Source organism: Sprattus sprattus (assembly GCF_963457725.1).
Source record: "Sprattus sprattus genome assembly, chromosome: 16".
NCBI lineage: Eukaryota > Metazoa > Chordata > Actinopteri > Clupeiformes > Clupeidae > Sprattus > Sprattus sprattus.
The window spans coordinates 21,426,693-21,445,839 of NC_137914.1; the positions used below are offsets into that span (position 1 = coordinate 21,426,693).

Genomic DNA, 19,147 nt, shown 5'->3' on the forward strand with positions numbered 1-19,147 from the left:
TGGGGCAGGGGCCAGAGAAGCCACCCCGGCTGACACTGTCTGCCAGACACAACTGTCCCACCACGCTCAGCAGTACATCAACAGCACACACTTACAGACACAACTGTCCCACCACGCTCAGCAGTACATCAACAGCACACACTTACATACAGGAGCACTGAGAGCCATCCAGGATGGTTTGTCATGGCAGTATATCTAGCAAAGCAGGTAAACCAATAACTGGCTTGTGTGGCACATTGTTATTAGGGTCTGATGTTGGTGACTGTAGTCACATGCAATAACTACATCTACATCAAGATAGACTTTGAGTAGCCTTCATGATTGGTGAAGCTCCCAACACAGCTTCTGCTTTATTATACTGATATACTTTATTTTACTTAAAACTAAAGTTAATCCTATCCACTAACTAGTGATTAAGGTCACAGCATTAAAATCATACAGGATAAACGAAGAATTCAAGATGGCTACTCACATATAACATGCGTCACATTCAAACTGCAATATGGGCTGAGGTTAGTACACTGCAACTGCAATATGGGCTGAGGTTAGTACAAGTACAAGTACAAGTACATGTACGGACTGCTAAAACTCTCTACGCTAATAAGAGTTTACTCTAATAACATCTGTAGTAAAAAAGAGTTTACAAAAACTGTTTTAGTTTTAATCAGAGCTTACAAATGCTGATTTGTAAGCTGAGTATAAAATTAACAGAGTATTTAAGATTCCAGAAAAACCTACTCTCTTTATAATACAAATACTGCTCATTCCACCAGCTAGAAAATCAATTCTATTTTCCATTTCTACAACATCTTCATCGTCATATAATTCCATATCAATTCCTAATGGGTGTATCATAGAACTACAATCATTTTTATGTGTATGTAGGTTTGACCTGATACCGCAGTCAGTTACTCTCTTTTATTTGTTATCTGGTAAATAATTTTGCATTGAGCTTAAGATTGTGTAAAATGCTTAAACTATACATGGTTGCCCAATTCAGTGAGACTCCTTGTGTTCTGCAGTTTCAGAATAACCAGAGGTCGGAGATCTCAACATGGGGCAAAGTAGAAGTAGGTCAATTTTTGGTACTCAATATTTTATATGTCTCTCCCAAATGGGTCATCAGCACTGTGATAAGAACTCCTGTCCTGGATATTGATTGGATTGGGGATTGATATTGTTCACATCTGTGCAGCATTTGATGGGTCAAATTGAGATTAAACTCAGCCTAAATTTACACCACACTTTAGGCACAGTGAGTACCAGGGTTGGTTTCAGTGTATATTAGGCGGGTTTCTACTTCGGACCCAATCTGGGCGAGCTAGTGTGTAATTGATATCAAATGTACAGTCGTTAAATGGGTGATTCAGTTGTACTACTGTAGATGGTTGGATGGTACATGGCGAAATACGTTTGTGATGGGTATCTTATCGGGGTGTCGGTCAGAACACCCAGTAGTCAATCAAATACAATCCGGTTGTTTACTCTGTTCAAGGGGTTCAAACAGCGCACAGCAATGCACAGCAATCCACAGGTCAGCGTGGTCTGAAATAAGAATAAACGATTTGTTCTCTCAGCTCCTTTCTAGTGTTGTCATCTACATGCGTCAGATTTTTTTGTAACAGATTTATGTAATGGTTTCACTACAGTCCCAGTTCAAATAAAATCTAATAAATCTGCCCTAAAGCGACCGAAGTGTAAAATGCTGAAATGGTTTTAGAAGAGTTATGTCCTGTTTAATGGGTATTATGGGCAATTGTGTTCTTTTTAATTATAGTTTCAAATGTTAAAAACAATCCAACAAGTGCATCACACACAGACGTAGTGGCATGTTTAAAGTGTGGTTGGCAAGGCAGAGAGTAGTACCTCACAGTGAAGGTACACTGCTACATGGTTACCTTGTGACTCTTTCTCCTGTTAGTATGATTTCAGTAAAGTCAGTGTTGTAATAGAGGCTATTCACTTAGGCTTTTTAGTCAGTGAAAATTAGGAGCTTGAATTTGGGGGAACGGCTGACAAAGTGTTCATGTCACAAACTTCTAATTGGTATATAAAGATACAATAAGCTAGTTTCCCCCTAAGAGAAGCAGAGAAGTGTAATGCCACAATATGAGACATTTTCCTCAAGAAATAACTTACATAAACAACCTCTGTATATGAAGTGACAACTTGTGAAAGTTGTCAGGCACGGTCTTCTTGTCGGTAAAAAAGGAGAACTCTTCAATATATTTCTGGTCTTTCTGTGTCTCGCTCTCAGTCCCACTGTTTTCAAATTCCTTTGTGTTCTTTTCCTACTCAACACACAGGTAATTGAGCCATTAAATAGTTTGAGGGTGAATTTATTCCGGAAAACGTGCCTGTGCTCTCAGTGGGTTTTCTACAGTGTAAATAGAGTGTGATTAGGATCTTCTCTTCATTTCCTAATGGACAGGTATTGTGAAGCATTGAACTAATGAGACACTCAGCAGTAATTACACTGAAGTCTACACCTGGGGCACACACACACACACACACACACACACACACACACACACACACACAACTCCTCCATTCACCGTTCTAGTGCTACGCGGAGCTGGGGGACACTTGGCCCAGTCGGACAGGCCTGAAGTCGGTCAGGGTCTGCCCTGCTTACATAAAGTCTTGGAAAGATGTCAGAGGAGCCAGAGGGGGGGATGGTCCTGCTCCTAATCGAGAGGGACGGCGGAGAGAGCGGCAGGCAGACAGAGCTGACAGACATCACATGTGCCCAGTGCTCGCCCACACACTACATGATCACATGCCACCACCACGGCACCAACATCATACATACATCCAGTGCTCAGGTGCCTGTGGAGTGCCAAAAAGCCACTGCCCATTTGCGGGATTAATTGACACTGCCATCAATGGTGGACTGTAATGTGGCTGGGAACAGAGAATTGTAACGATGTGTGTGAGTGTGTGTGTGTGTGTTTGTGCATGTACGTCTGTGCGTGTATGTTTGCATGGTACGCCAAGGAGTCATAGAGAGACTGTTTCAACAGTGTAGACACACACTTGTTTAAGGCCACTTTTGTTTAGGTATGTGGCATTCATGTTTTTCATACACTTCACATTTGTTGATTGTGGATAGTGCCTGCACTGAAAAACATATCCATCTTCACTATAAGTTAGTAAGTGAAGGTCCACCATCATGATGTGTTGCATGAATGGCAATGTGGCGTGGAATAAGGAGCGTGGAAGACGGAGGGAAACACGTATAAAAATGTGATTGGTCATTTAAATGTCTTGAGAAGCAGCATAGGAGTCTGGTTACTGTACACAATCAACAATCAACCCGAATCCAATGGCACTCTTCCAAATAGCTCTAAACTGATGATATCAAGGTAAGATCTTCTCTCACACTGTGGGTGTAGACATGCGTCTGGTCAATATATTGTTAGACCATTTCATCCCATGAAGAGATCTCTTGGCTCACAGCATGTTGCCACCGTGAACTGCTGCTGACGTTGGAGATGAAGCGGGTCTCTACTTGCAGATTAGTGACAGCGTCATTATGATTCTTAAGGTAACTTGATTATGCATTTTGATCACAAAAAAGTCCTCCAACACACAAACAAATGGGTCCTTCTAATCAGTCATACAGTCTTGCTGATGACTGGTAATTTGCCACATATTATACGGATGTGGGCCTTCTGCCAAGGGAAAACCAAATCACACCACTTGCAAAACAAATCCCCTATGAAGCAATTACAATGGCTTTAATTGTAGACCTCTTGAAATCCATAACACAGACCAAACAAAGCAAAGAGGCTCATCAACAGCCAAACCAAAGAGGAAGTGCACCAGCTTATACATCTGTGATGTTGCCGCAATTATGGACGAGGAGAATATGCCATGACATCATGTAACATTGTCAGTCATAAGGACATAAAGTGAAATTTGGTCCTAAAAATCAGGAAGAATACATTTCACTAATTTTCTTGAATGGTGTATTTTGTTCGAATTCAATCATTAATTTTACCACGCAAAGAAAAAGGTATGGACATGATCAATTTACCAAACACCTGAGCAACAGGTCAAACTAATCCACTTGTCCCCTTCTGTCTTTAATTAGGGTGCCAGGCAAAGATCTCATTCATATCATGTCTTCTAGTAATAAGTACAAATACCTTTAAATATGTTCCAGGTTAGTCACAATACATGGGTACAACTGTTGCTAAACTGGATGTATCAAAAGCTGCACGCCGGTCAGGGGTGATGTAAACTTATGAAAATATTAATTTCATAAGTGATCTATTACTCTGGATCTACTAATGACATTACACCGCAAACACCTTGTTTTACTCATTGTTAAAAAAAAAATACAACCATAACATAACAATATGAAGTTGTTTATAAATGAAAAACGTCTAACCTAGCAGTAAAGCTTTTGTAAAGGCTGTATAGGATTCATGTTGGTCTATATATATATATAATATATATATATATATATATATGTTCTGTATAGAGAATATCTACAATAGGCTGAGGTGAGAGTTCCTGTAGACATCTGTCTATAGATATCGTAAAGGCAACAACTCATTTTTGCGTTCTGTGCTCATTTCTAGAGAACAGTCTGTTATGGGGTGAAAAAACAATTGATGGTTAATTTGACAGAAGGTTAGCACCATTGGTTACCATCAACAGCATCAAGCACCTCCGTTCATAACAACAGTAACGAAATAGGCACACATATCTAATGGACAATGGCCCCGTACCGGCAGGCGCGCTCAAGCGTGTGAGTGTTTTCACAAACAAATGCCTAAGAAACATTAATCTTGAGCTACACACAATTCTTCCTCTTAAATGAGTATACAATTAGAAAATAAAGTTATTTAAATGTTGAAGGACACGCGTAACCAATTTATGTACGACAATGTAGGCTAAACTAGCCAGATTCTCGAAAAACTGGATAACTGTGGCGAGTCTACTTAAAAGCCTGACTGCAACAGCCTACAATGAAGGAAAACTAACTGAAATATTACTGAACGTACTAATTCAAACATTCCCTCGTACATTTCAAATGCGCTACCATTTAAAAGAACAGAATATGTCAACCAAATGTAACTTTTTGATCTGTTGTGTATGGTAGGCTGAACACAAACAGTAGCCCTTCGTGTGTCAGTGGGACTGAATGGAACAACTCCAAGCTTCCGTGCACAGTTAGCTTTTTGAAGATGCGTTTTATCAGCAGCATGTCTCGTGATTAAATGATAATGTGGATAATAATCAAATTATGTCAATCAGAGAAGAGTGTAACGATACACCTGTTCTCAGAAATTCGAGGGAAACAATGATAATACGCATTATATTTGCACTATTAAACGGCATACATTAATGAATAATAATAAAAACTCCACATCGAAAAATTCTGTAAAAATTACATCGCACAGGCTGAATGATTAACATCCCTGACAGTTTATTAACTCGTCCACTTCATGATAGTTCAAAGGAAACATACACATGTGTGTTTCAAGAAGAATCTTAACTCTTACCTTCGACCCCCATTACAGTAGGCAATATCCATAAAAAATACAAGATATCCATAACTAGTGGATTTCTTAAAAAGTGAATATAAAAAAAAGGGGCATTCATTTAATATTCGTCCAGGGAGCCATCTGAAGAAACACAGCCTTCACAGCCAACAGAATAAACCACATTTTGTGGGATGAATATACATCTACAGTAGAATACGCCAAGTTTGGACGATACCATGCAGTCAGAAAAGAGGGGGAGGGCAATGTGTTGCACCAGAAATATGTTGCACCAGACTGTTCAACTTCGCAATTATAGCCCTCTAACGCTTTGATTGCCATACAACATATAATAAGCACATAAATCATTGAATTGAGTATTGGGTAGGCTAGTCTTTTATATGCTTGTATTGCATGATGGTGGTGATGGTGATGACGATGAGATGATGATGCTGATGATAATGACGGTTGATTGCTTTAGTGTCGGGGAAATAAAAGTAAGAGACTACTTTGAATTAGCCTGAAATAACATTAAGCCTGAAATAATCATTTTGTATTTAATTGCATGGCATTATTATAGGCTATAGGCAACAGAATAGAGTCGTACTAAATTGGAAAATACAAGGCAAGGCATATAGATAGATGGGAGGCTACTACAAGTAATTCGACCAGCAAACGATCATTCTGAAGAGTTAAACGTAAAATTAAAAACAAATGTAATTGTAACTTATCACGAAACTGTTTGCGTAAGTCATTTCTATGACAAAGTTCCATATCAGAACGTGCAATTGTGATATTAGCTCATGTGCAACATGGAGCACAGTGCTTATTCATAATAGCCTACACATTAACTAAATAAGGATAGCAATACGAAGCGGCCTTTCACTTAATCTCCAACACACGTGGATCTATTGCACCTTTCAAACCAGTCGGGTAGCAACCACTCTTTTGCGTCAACACTGCCATCTTGAGTTAGAAACCTAAAGTGGATCTCGCTACTCGGACCATTTTTGAAGCGCACGTGTTGGTTGTTCATCCGAAATCACAAAACAAATCAATGTGAATCAAATTATCGGATTTAATCTGGCGTTGACGGCCACAGACGGCCATCACTGTTACTGGCAGATCATTTAAGGCGTTCAGACGGAGAAAACTGGCCTGCTTCTTCACAAGTGTACACATGATCCCTGACCCCAACCTGAGAAAATCCACTCAGCATTTCAGACTGAGTGGCTTATAATGCGCGAATTAACCCCTAACTATTAACATCCTGCTGGAAAGCCAGCGGCCACCTAGCGCGGTGAAAGAGTGTGCTTTGTTATTTTTTTCTGTTTGACTTTGGTAATGAATTCTTTTGTGAAGGAATTTGATACCTTTTTTGATGGTTAAAACCAGTACTTTGGATTTTAAAAAAACAAAACAGACATTTTAACTTGTATTACCATAAAGCAGCCACTACAGTAGTAGCCTATCCATCTAATATATGTTTAAAACATTTTTTACCAATTAAAATACTTCAGGAACTGACCACATGCCTTGCTCATTTTACAAATGTATGTAAGTGGAAAAACAACAAATGGATTTTAAAACAAACTGAATAAATGATGACTGTAAAAGTAGAGCAAAATGCACTGATCTTTTTTAGAAGCCATTGCACTGTGTGCAAGAGTGCTGTGTGTGAAGCGGATAAGGAGGGGGTTGAACCACGGGGAAATGGAGAGAGAGAGATAGAGAGAGAGAGAGAGGAAATAGAGCAGAAGAATATGGAACTGACATAAAGGAATCTAGGATAATTCAGCCTCAAGATGAGTGAGGGCTGAAAAACGGCAGACCACAGGGACCAGGGGTCGTTCCCATGGAAACCTTTGCCCAGGGAGATCGGCGACCCTCCTGTCTGCTAATGCAAGCAGAGCACAGATTGTAGGTCACATATGGCACCAACAACCCAATCAGGTCTAATCTGTCTTGACTTGCGGGTCATGAATTGAACCATGAAACTGGTTTCTATTCTGGCTCATATCACTGACGCACAGATTTGTTCATGTGTTTAAGGGGACTTAGATATGAGGAGGAGTATTGATTATTTGGTCGTTAGTCGATCATTAGTTGATATTGATTACACTGCACAAAGGAAATACGTCAATAGCTTAATCTGCGTGTGGGCGCATGTGTTTATATGCATGAGAGCATGCTTTTGTGAATGTTAAGGCGTGCGTGAGCATGTGACTTTACCAATTAAAGGTCTTAATAAGACCTTGGGAGTGCTCCATGCAGCCAAATCTATCTTTTATCTTAGTAGCACTCAAAAAGACTTAAATACATACAAATTCAGCATGATACGAGCATGTAAAATACATGTGTTGGGGTAGAAGGAAAACTATATATGAAATGAGCACATTGGAAATACAGATCCATATATTAATATCTATTCATTACCAATTTAATAGGTAGCGTTGGCTGCAGTGCTGTTGATAGCTTAAGATGGCAGTAATTTCCTGCAGGGGATGACAGAGCTCAACTAGTCACCTGTCCCTGAGGCATCCACGATCGGAAGATGAGCTTCTCTAACACTAACTTTATACTATACTATAAAAGCTGTTTTGAGATAAGCCAAACCAAGCTTCCTGGCCAAATGTGATATAGATTTCGGATGAAATAATTGGATTAAACTAGCATTATTGTAGTATCTTGAGAAAAATCATCTGCCGTTGCTCTCCCGTTGTGCGCATGTGGTGCGTGGTTCACATTGGAGATGAATAGGGGCTGGAATAGCTAACCCAGTCTCATAGACTCACATTATCAGTCTACCCCGCCATACACGCACACACACATACACACACACACACACACACACACACACACACACACACACACACACACACACACACACACACAAAAACACAAAAACACACACGCACACACACACACCAATATACCAATACACCAAACTCAACCCATCCAGGAAGTTTGATTGTAACACACAGTGAAGTGTGTCTGGCTCACTAATGCTGCTGTTCTAAATTGAAAAAATTGACCTTGCTCCCAGAGGTGACACGCGATTTGCTCTCTGAGACACTTGGGGAAGTTTGTTGTCTGCTGAGAATACCATAAAGCCTTGAGGACAAGCAAATATTTCACGAGTAATTTAATATCTAGATCATGGGCATGGCCCTATCATAATTGTGTGCTGTAAATAGAAAGGGATGAGAATGTGAGGAGACTAAGGTCGCCAGGAGACACTGGGAATAGAACACCTGCCAAGCAACTATGAGTGGCAGCAGGTGGTAGGAAAGAAGTGAGACACAGCTTCCACCGGAGCTTCACTTATCTTATCTTAAAACATCCACTCTCATGTCGACTGATAATGTCATCTCCAGACAAGCCTTCGTGAAGTGCACAATAACCCGCTGGTCCAGAACCACTGAAAAATCAGACCTTCAATTATGATTCATAACATCATAACATCTGCTAAACGACTTAACATAAACGTTCTGGTAAATAATAATTAAACAAGCCTTGTTGACTTTTGGACTTTTTGTTGACAAATTGGGTGAGGTCACAAAAATTGTATTGACATACATATATAAATAAAATCTATGACTGCTTCTGATAAGACTGAACCACTGAAACATACACTAAGCTTCCGACCTCCTCAGTCAGATTCCAACCATGATTGACCCCAGGGAGAGGGATGGAAAATGGGATCACCACAGGCTCAGATGCAGAGGTCAGCTGAACACATGTTGAGCTGGCACTGATATCCACCAGACCCCCTTAAAGGATCGAGGGGAAACTGCTGAGGACAGAGAATGGCAGCTGTCACTTGGCAGGAGGACAAGCTGACATTAAGGATCTGTACAGTATGACTTACAGCTATCACTCTCCAATCAATTAATCAAGTAACAAATGAGAGCATTGTACTGTAATTAATGGACTGGTTTTATTATATCTGTTTAGGAGAGAACAGAAAGGGAACTGGGGAAAGCAGATGTGGATCTGCTGCCACCTAGGGGTATTGCTTTAAAACAGCTAACTACTGTTTCAGAACCATGTACCGTCTTCAAAGCTAAATGCATAGTATGCAATGTGTAAAGATCACATACCCACCTTTTTACATTATTACCATTAATCCGGCCTAATTTCATAAACTGTTTCCTGTTTGCAATAGCTCACATATGTAAGAGCATGAATAGCATATCTTGACTTTATCCTATGTTGTCTATTTGCATGAACACATTTTTTTTCTTGAATAGTTTCTTATCATTTTGAAATTAATGAAGCAGGCCTACCGACAGCATGATTTATCATAAATGATCTTGCTCTCAGAGCATAGTAAGACGAAGAACCGAAGCGCTGCTCCTTCAAGGCAAATATTTAAAAATCCACCATATGTGCGGCGAGCGGGCGGCGGACAGAGGCGCTTCTGATGCATCGTGAGGTGTAATGACCCAGTCACTCCTAAGCAGGTGGTAGGCGGGAGGGCCGCTCTGGGTGTTGGTGAGATAGTGGAACTCGTGGTGCAGTACATCAGTCCTGACACATTTACAAGCCTTTACTGCGAGGAGAGCCCTACAGTATATGGGAAAGAACCCTGTGCTTTATGTTTAACAACAGGACACATTGAGTCATAAATCAGCAGGACATGTATTAATGAATTACTGCATGTGACCCATGCTCAAAAGTTACGATGTAATTGATGTTTGTAGACTATTTCTTTATCTATATATATATATTTGTACTCCATTGTATATTAAATATATAATTTGTGAGAAATAATTAAACATAGTGGTTCCAATGAATATTTATATCTGTTGCATTTAGCACTGATGGGGTCAAACTGAACATGCAGGATTTGTTTGTCATTTGCTATTTGTTGTTGAAAAAAGATGTGCCACAAACAAATTTTGCATGGCATGTATAATATGACCTTTAATATTACCAAAGTACCACATTATTTTATGATATGATTAATATATTTTATTTACATATAATATTGTGAGTGTGCTTCTGTGAACATCATTATATGGAATACTATATATTAAATAAATAATAATATATATTAAATAATAGGATTCCCTGCCACTAACCAGTATATTGTTGTTGCTGAGCAAAAAAATCTAGTCTAAATAAAGCTTTAAGAGTAATTGAAGCGTTATTCATTTGCACATGCGGCCTGCAAGGCGAATGAAGTGAATTGATTTCTAATGCCTCCCCCGCAATCAGGATTCCCTCGTCTGTGAGGGCCACTAGGCTTTAGTCGAGGATATCCTCAGATTATGACGTGATGAGCTACAGTTGGTGGAGAGGAAATAGAAATGTCAGTTGAGAGGTCATTGCCGAGATTAAAACATGCCAAGGGAGTGCATGTTTGTGGACTCTTCCTCACGACTCCCAACTTCAACACTCTGCTCTTTTGACAGGCGACATTTCTGCTGTTTCAAATTTCATTTTCAAATGAGATAAAGAGGAGATCAACGCCTAGCTGGAGAAAGAAAAGAGGACACTATGATGTGTGTGGAGCAGTGGAGCTGTCTGAGTGGCCTTTTCTAGTTCATACTCATGGTAAGTTTGCTCAGTTCACTGGTAGTAGCTGTACTACATGGTATGCTAAACGTTTGATACATTGACTGTTTGCTACTACTTTATCCTGATGTAATAGTCATTATCATGTTTATCATGCCAAATGGCCTGCAAAAACTTTACAAGATCTCTGTGCTTCAGAACGTCCACCCACGTACTGAAGAAGGATGTGTAAACTACACCTTCTTCTGTATAGACTGGTGTTACTAAAACTGAATCTGTATTTGTGGTGTTTCCTCCTGAAAGCTATCTGAGGGCGGTGAGGAGCACCACACAGAGAAGATGAAAGTGAAGTGGACCTCACTGGGCCTGGTCTTCTTCCTGCTGCTCTCCCTCGTCATGACTGGCTGCTTCATATGGCAGTACAGACAGCCCAAGCAGAGCACCGGTAAGAGTCCTGAACTCTCTGTCATGGCTTAAAATAACTTCACACACACATCACTCTTCCCACAGATCCCTGCACCAGTTTGTACAGACCACAGGAATGAACTACAACTCAGCATATTTTAAGAAATGGTATAGAATCCATACATATAGAATTCATATGGACTTCTTTTGGGCACTGGTCCTGCACTTATACATTTAGCATTTTGATCTCCTTATGCTTAATTGATCATTTGCGGGGGATGGTTTGGGATTACACAAAGCTCGACATAGTGGCTCACAGCTTACAGCGCGCAGCAAAGCCTGATTATCAGTGGGGGGTAGGAGAGCCCAGCTCCAACTTAGCGTAAAAGACACCATGGTGGAGAGTATGATCAGATGAAAAAACACTGATCATCATTTCTGAAAAAAATAAGAGCTCACCAGTTACTTCCTTGATTGAAATTTGGCGATTGCATACGGTATACAGTGCCAGGACATCCAGTAGTGGATGTGATTATTATGATTACATTACGATTAAATTAAGATGATATCTATATTTGTATTATGTGGTATTAAAACATTTTATCCATGCCTTATGGGTTTAAGAGAGCTAAACATTTGTAATCCTTCCAAAATACACAGCAAACCCGAGATACTGCACCAGTAACCATTTCCCCTTGTAGTAAAGGGCTTTAATGTGTAATTAAACCTCAAAGAATCTTCCGGAACTACAGCTATCCATTGATAGCGTATAGGATAGCAGTGAAAGGTATAATACTTATGTTTCACGCAGATTCCATCCATTTAAACATGTGTCCCCTGTGGTCTCTCTTCTCTAGGAGAGGAGCTCATGGTGAATGATGCCCAGCAGGAGGAGATGTGTCCTCGCTTCCCAGAGCCTGTTCCACTGCAGCACCCCATCCCTATTCTCAAAGAGGCACTGGAAAAGGTGGGAGGCTCGACTACTGTAGATGCTGTCATGGTATCCGGTGAAAACGTTGTTGAACATAGTAGTAGATATTTGTCTTCATTAAAAAAGGTTGCTTTGAAAAAATATGGAATTTAATTTCAGTAGTGACAAATTAATCAATATATGAAGCAATATCATTATTGTACCTTTACAGTTTTATAATGTGAGGTTCTAACTTACCAAACCAGGTGGATGGACTTCTGAGGCAAAGTATTAACGCCACCAGCCTACCAGCCATCTCCGCCATCGTCATATTCAATGATTCTGTGTTGTGGAATGGCAACTTTGGGAGAAAAAATGGAAGTGACCCGTTCTCCCCACTGCCAAATGAATACACTGTGTACAGGTCAGAGACGTTTGTGTTTTGTGTAGCTAAAGCTGTTTTTTTGTGTCTAATATGTGTGTTTGTATATGTCTTATTAGTGTATATGTATGTGTCTAATATGTGTATATGTATATGCCTTATTAGGAAAAGCTGATTATTTGCCATTTAAGAAGCTGTCCACCTTTCTTGGTTTATCTCTACAGAATTGCTAGTTTGTCAAAGATATTCCCTGTACTTATGCTGTACAAGTTTTGGGAAGAGGGTAAGGTGGCCTCTCTGGATGACCCTCTGGAGAAGTATATGGAGAACTTTACTATAAAGAACCCACTAGGAAAGGCAGGAGACTCTGACCTCAAGTCCAAACCAGATGGACCCTCCAACTCCCTGGAGAGGAAGGCCCGCACCTCCTCTGTCACCCTGCGCAGGATGGCCAGCCAGCTCTCTGGTAAGGAATACATTAATTCAAAAATAGTGCAAGTTTTGTAGCCCTTTAGAATTTGTACTATTTGAATTTATACTTTAATTTTTTATTTATATCCAACAGTAGCAGAATATAGGGAGGTAAATATAATGAAACAGTATTTCCATGCATTTAGGTGACAGAGTGGTCATGGAAGCTATTGTTTCATCCTGTTCTGGTAATACAATATCTAGGAGCCATCAGGGAGCGGCCCAATATGGCTCAGTGCTGAGGTTAAAAATAGCTCTATGAGAATGTGAATAGCTGTATTACCTGATAGCAACCTACAAAACCAGATCCCTTCAGGCCTTGGATCTCCCTAGAGGATTAGAACAGAAAACAGCCTTACCAGACCACAGCCAGCTAATTTTGGATGTAGTGTGTGCTGAAATAACCCACAAGGAAAGGTGCATAGGGAATATGTGTTGAAGAATAAGGAAGATATTTGTGTCTAATGAAGTATAACTTGGACAAGTTCTGATCAAATTCAAATTAGAAAGTGATAATTAACAGGTATCTACACACATTTTCTGTGAAATTATATTATTCAAAGAAGAACTAGTGTCACAGTAACACAGTGTCAACATTTATTAGATAAAAAAAAAAAAGTTTAAAGGTTGGGACTCAAACATTATTTTTATGTTTTTACAACTATGTATGTAAGGATGATAGAGCAGTCTTTGAGGAACAATGTTAATGTCTTTATTTACACATAATTAAACCCACAGGATTACCCAGACGCCTCAGGTCAACCAACCTACTCTGGCGGGGCAGCACCGAGGCTGCCGTCAGTTTACTCCAGGACGACGTCCTCGTGGCAGACCCAGGAACCAAGTAAGAGGAACCATACAGCTAATGGGGGTTCAATCCTTTTTATCACCTACGCAGAGTATATGCAGATTTCCTTGAATATGTTGAGAATGTGTAGAGAAACTATTTCAAGAATATTATGCATTCAAGTCTAAAGTCTTAGAATTGAACTCCCAGTTTTAGGGCCGGGGATGGATTGCCACCGTATAGACATTCTTTAATTGTAAGCCCTCGTGTTATTAGGATCTGATTATTGTTGTATGTTTTCTGACTTCTCTGCACATTTGATGGAAGTAATGTCCTATTCTCCCATCTGTGCAGATGCCACTACAGTAACCTGGCCTTCTCTCTGCTGGGTCACGTCTTGGCAGAGAAGGTGGCAGGAACTAAGTACCAGCGCTGGGTCACTGAAAACATCCTGAACCCACTGGGCATGGAGGACACAGGCTTTGCCATTACACCGGAGGTGCAGAGCCAGATGGCCGTGGGGTTCTACTCCAGTGGGAAAAGAGCGCCACTCTACGACCTGGGCTGGTACCAGCCGTCGGGTCAAATGTTCTCCACGGCGGCGGACATTGCCAAGCTGGGCATGGCGTTACTTGGGTCCTACAAGCGGCCGCGCCCGCTGCTGCAGCCCGACACGCTCAAGACCATGCTGACACCGGTTTTCCGCTGTGACAAGAGCTACTTCGCCAACCAGACGGGAACGCCGTGGGAGGTGGACGAGCTGCTCGGGTACGAGTTGGTGCAGAAGGCCGGGGAGCTGGACGGCTACACTGCCACCTTCTCCCTGGTGCCACGCCTCAAGCTGGGCCTGGTGATCCTCATGGCCGGAGCCAAGCCCAAGGACGAGGACTTTGTCACCAAGGCCTATAGCTTCCTCATCCCCGCCATGGAGAGTGCCTTTCGGGAGGCCCCACGCGTCCTGACCCCTCCCCCCAGCCCGAGCCCTTATGAGGGGTACTTCACCTACGGCAACATGACCTTCTATGAGATCAGAGCAGGGGAGGACGGCATTCTGATAATGCAGCAGTTCGGCCCCCAGGTGGAAACCATGGTCCCGGCTCAGTACAGGACTATCAGGCTTAGCTATCTGGAAGACAGGGTGTTTAGGGTTGTGTTTGAGAAGGAGTACCCCTGTGTTTTGAGAGTCAATTCTGCCTCTGTCTCGCTGGAGAACCAAGACAGACAACTTTTCAATTTCTACTCCTTCAACAGAAAGGGTCTCTCGCCTGGCTTTGATGCCCCGGGGCTAAATACCTATAGGGTCGTCAGGATTTCTCGTAAACCTTTTTTTCAATAGATAACGTTGGCATAACACAGCACGTGATGGTGGGAAAGAAGGACCTCACCATGATAAATGAGTCAAACCCTCAACAGGTTCAGTGTTATCAGAAGAGCAAGTGAACCTTTTTGTTTCTGAGAAATGTTTGTGAAGCACTTGACAGAGGGAAAGAATGACCTTCCCACGATTAACGTGTCAAACTGATAAAACTGTCTGCACAACTTCAATTCTGTTACTAGGTATGGAATTTGAAAAGGACAAATCACTTTGTCTGAGTGGGTTTACCACAAGTATGCTTTGTTTTGAAATCAGCTCCAAATACTACTTCTGCTGTGGAAATTGAACAAAAGTTGGCAAAGCTACACCATATTTTTGTACAGTTGTCTGAAACCGTGTAAATAGACTTCAGTAACGGCCTTTTTAAATGTGTTTTTTTTTTTAAATTGAGGGTAGATTTTCGTTAGGCCATTTTTCTTTCTGTAAAGTGAACCCTGGTATTTTGCAGGAATATGGCCTTATTATGGCCTCTGAAAGATGTCTTAAGTCAGAGAAAGTGCCTTTCGCACGTGTCAACCACAATCTTGAGTGGTTCTCATTATCATTATGGAACCCTGTTTGAAAGAAAATGTATGAGAAAACCATTTATGAAAACCTAGTATCATCAGATATATATATGTAAAAGGAAGAAATAACTGTACATTAGTACTAGGGGAAAGGTACACAATAAGACATGGAGGAAGGCCTTGGCCTCAGCATGTTTGTATGATAGATACGATAAATCATGCTGTCAGAGTGCAGACCTGAAAGTTTCACATTGCCGAACATCAGAATTTTTTAAGAGAACAGAGTGACCACGTTTACGCAAATTTGATATATTTCACGTGATAGTTATTCATTGTTAACCACTCTTACCCACTCTACAACTCAAAGAGGTCTATACACAATTTCTATAGGTGTGGATAGCAAGCCAACCTATCCACACATGCGCGTAAAGTCAAAGAGATTATTTGGAATGACATTTCACGTACAAGTTAATAAAAGAGAATTGTTTTTAATCAAAACACCATCAAACAATGAAATACAAATGTGTACAAATTAAGAGTGTGATTGTGTAAATACATGTGTTATAACTTGTGTATATAATAAAAATGGAATATATTGTATTTACGTGTATATTTGTCCCTGTCCTGCTGTTTGATTTAATTTGTACATTTCTGTCCAGCATATTAACATGACTCCCATCCACCTATCAGTGTGCACCTTTATACCTAAAATACTTAAAATGCTCCTTTTCACTTTTTTGCCATTGGCATTGCTGATAGCTGTTGGCAATGTGTGTTTACTCAGTTCATGTCAAGAGACCCTTCCAGGGTGATTAATGTGTTGGCTAGTTTTAATTATCTCTGACATTTACTAACCAGTTCCGAAGGGCAAAGATCAAATAAATCTGTCTTCGTTATCGCTGGGCCGCTCTCTTCAAAGGGAAAACATATTTTTCTTTGGCTCGGAAACTAATCAAATAGACCTCAGTGTTATTTAAAGTGCACTGAATAGCCTTAAATCAGTACTAATTGGCTTATGCCTTTGCGCTGTGTTGGGGCTATGAATAGTTCAAAATGGCAGATTTACAGCATGTAGATAACATAAATTTTGTCTGACTACAGACACCGACACCGACAACCAGATATCCTGTTAAAACATATTCCCCCTTATGGTTCTGAACAAAAAAATGTTTTATCCCATCCTGTGTATTTTTATATAGCACTGCAAAGGCAGGTATTTAAGAATAAGAATGTAACAACAATAGACTTATGATTACACAATTCAAGTTGATTAAGACGAGCCCTGCCGTGGAAACATTTACATGGTCTGACACTTGACATTTAAGGATTTAAAAGGACTTTGCCAGACAACTTAAAAACTCTTCTAATCCCATATTACCAGCTTTGGCCTGTGTGCTTCAAAAGCGCAGACATCAGTGTCTTGACATTCTAATTCTTTAGACAGCATTATGTGGCAATATCTATGGTCCACAGTCACGTTTCTCTGTGAAGTATGGCCAACAAAACCTTTTCTTGATCAAATTTACTTGAGAAACATTCAATGACAGACTTGTGAGATAACAACCATTAATGCAGAAAGAGAAAGAGTAATAGCTCACGTTAATAATAATAATAATAATATGTGTGTCGCAGACGGACATTTTTCATAGTCAGTTGAGTAAACTAAGAAAGTAAATGGTCAAATAATTCCTTTAAATCAAAATATGTTTCTATTTGAGATTAACTATATAACAGTATATGTAATGTTTACATATCGTATGGTTTTGTATTTTAAGATGGAAGGGCAGACACTGGCACAAAAGTAGGGAACTAGAAAGATTCTATGCTATCAAGTTGTGTTGATACAAATGCGTGAGTCTGACCCAGTCTGACATAGGCAGAGCATGGATTAACTGGCGGCACAATCAAATCATATTACACAATAATCATGTGCACTGTGCACAATTTTTTTTAATCTCTTTCTTTTTATAGAAACACTATATGTTGTGAGACTGTTTTTCACTGTGTGATAACAATCATTAACTAGACTAGAGGAACCTTTACACTGGTCAGGGGGATCCAACAGCATGTGCCAATTAGTATGGAGCGTCGCATTTAAAAGGAGAGTGAGAGGGCAGAGCCACAACACAAACCAGGGACACATCTCAGAGAAGGATCACCCAGCCAACATGAAGACTTTAATACCTCTCGCTCTGGCCTTAGTGCTTTTCTACCAGCCAGCCGAAAATGTTGTTATCAAGGTAATTGTAAGGCCAACCTAAGTATTAATATGTTTTAATAATGCTTATTATGACATATTTTAATCAAAGGCTATGGCGTTCATGTGTGTATTGCATCTCAACTGGGTGTCCTTATATACAATATTTAGGAGGGAGAATTCTCTTTTCCACTGGAAGCGGTGAAGAAACTGAAGGGTTTTCTGGACCAGGAGCCAACATTCAAACAGAACCCCCGGCTCGGCCTCACCAACGCAGCGGCCATGTGTACCAACCCGGGCTTCCCTGAGGAATTCAAACCTGTGTGCCAAAGCAAAGATGCCAGGGCTTCCCTCACCAGACTCGGTAAAAATACACCTTCTCCGATAAACACTATCAAATACACTCTATGCTTAAAGAGCATGAGGAAATGTACTTCATTTTTTTATCAGGAGAGGCATAAAAGTGTTGAAAGTCCATATTTTATCATCATCTGCTAATCTGCTTGGCAGTATGATTACAGTGTGCACTGAACTCACAGTACTGTAGCACTCTTAGAAAAGGCTGATTAAGTATATTCTCTGATTCACTGTGCACTGAACTCACAGTACTGTAGCACTCTCAAAAGGCTGATTAAGTATATTCTCTGATTCAGTGTGCACTGAACTCACAGTACTGTAGCACTCTAAAAAGGCTGATAAAGTATATTCTCTGATTGTTTGTTGGCAGCACTGGTCACTACCCGTATGGATGTCTGTGAGGTTTGTGCCTACGTTGCCTGCACCGGCTGTTGAATGACTTAGGATGGACATATATCTACAGACCGATGTTTTGACTTCTTAATGAAATACTTAAGTATATTTTGTCCAGATGCAGTGAATTAGCAATTTCTTGTTGATGTAAAACTTCAAAACTAATTGTCTTGGTTACATGCTTACTATGGTAACTTTCTTACTATGGTTACTTTCCAAGTGTGTTAAGTATATTTAACGGTTTTCTTGCATACTTCTAAGAAGAGCAATCATTTAGATTCTTGCCTGCTTTTTTTTCACGGCATTAGTTTTCGGTGTTGTATTTGTATGGAGGTTGTAAATATCT

The 19,147-nt window shown here is 40.3% G+C and overlaps 3 protein-coding genes across 3 annotated transcripts in view; 2 read left to right on the top strand and 1 right to left on the bottom strand.

Annotated features, from left to right (window-relative positions):
• The window catches only part of ephb2a (eph receptor B2a), a gene marked incomplete at both ends in the record, with an annotated part of 45,324 nt that extends 39,756 nt beyond the window's left edge, over positions 1–5,568 (bottom strand). Inside the window, one exon of the mRNA XM_080853743.1 lies at positions 5,517–5,568. Within this exon, the coding sequence (XP_080709869.1) occupies positions 5,517–5,568 (52 nt within the window). The remainder of the gene's footprint in view (positions 1–5,516) is intronic.
• Positions 5,569–11,357: 5,789 nt separating this feature from the next.
• Positions 11,358–15,309, top strand: lactbl1a (lactamase, beta-like 1a; the record flags this gene model as incomplete). Its single annotated transcript, XM_080853838.1, has 6 exons — positions 11,358–11,463; positions 12,281–12,390; positions 12,600–12,757; positions 12,940–13,181; positions 13,925–14,030; positions 14,328–15,309. 6 exons carry the CDS (start codon positions 11,358–11,360, stop codon positions 15,307–15,309), a joined length of 1,704 nt encoding a protein of 567 aa, XP_080709964.1.
• Positions 15,310–18,022: 2,713 nt separating this feature from the next.
• On the top strand, positions 18,023–18,843 carry LOC308377548 (guanylin-like; the record flags this gene model as incomplete). The annotated part of the gene is made up of 3 exons (XM_080854259.1): positions 18,023–18,094; positions 18,223–18,415; positions 18,779–18,843. 3 exons carry the CDS (start codon positions 18,023–18,025, stop codon positions 18,841–18,843), a joined length of 330 nt encoding a protein of 109 aa, XP_080710385.1.
• Between the last annotated feature and the right edge of the window lie 304 nt (positions 18,844–19,147).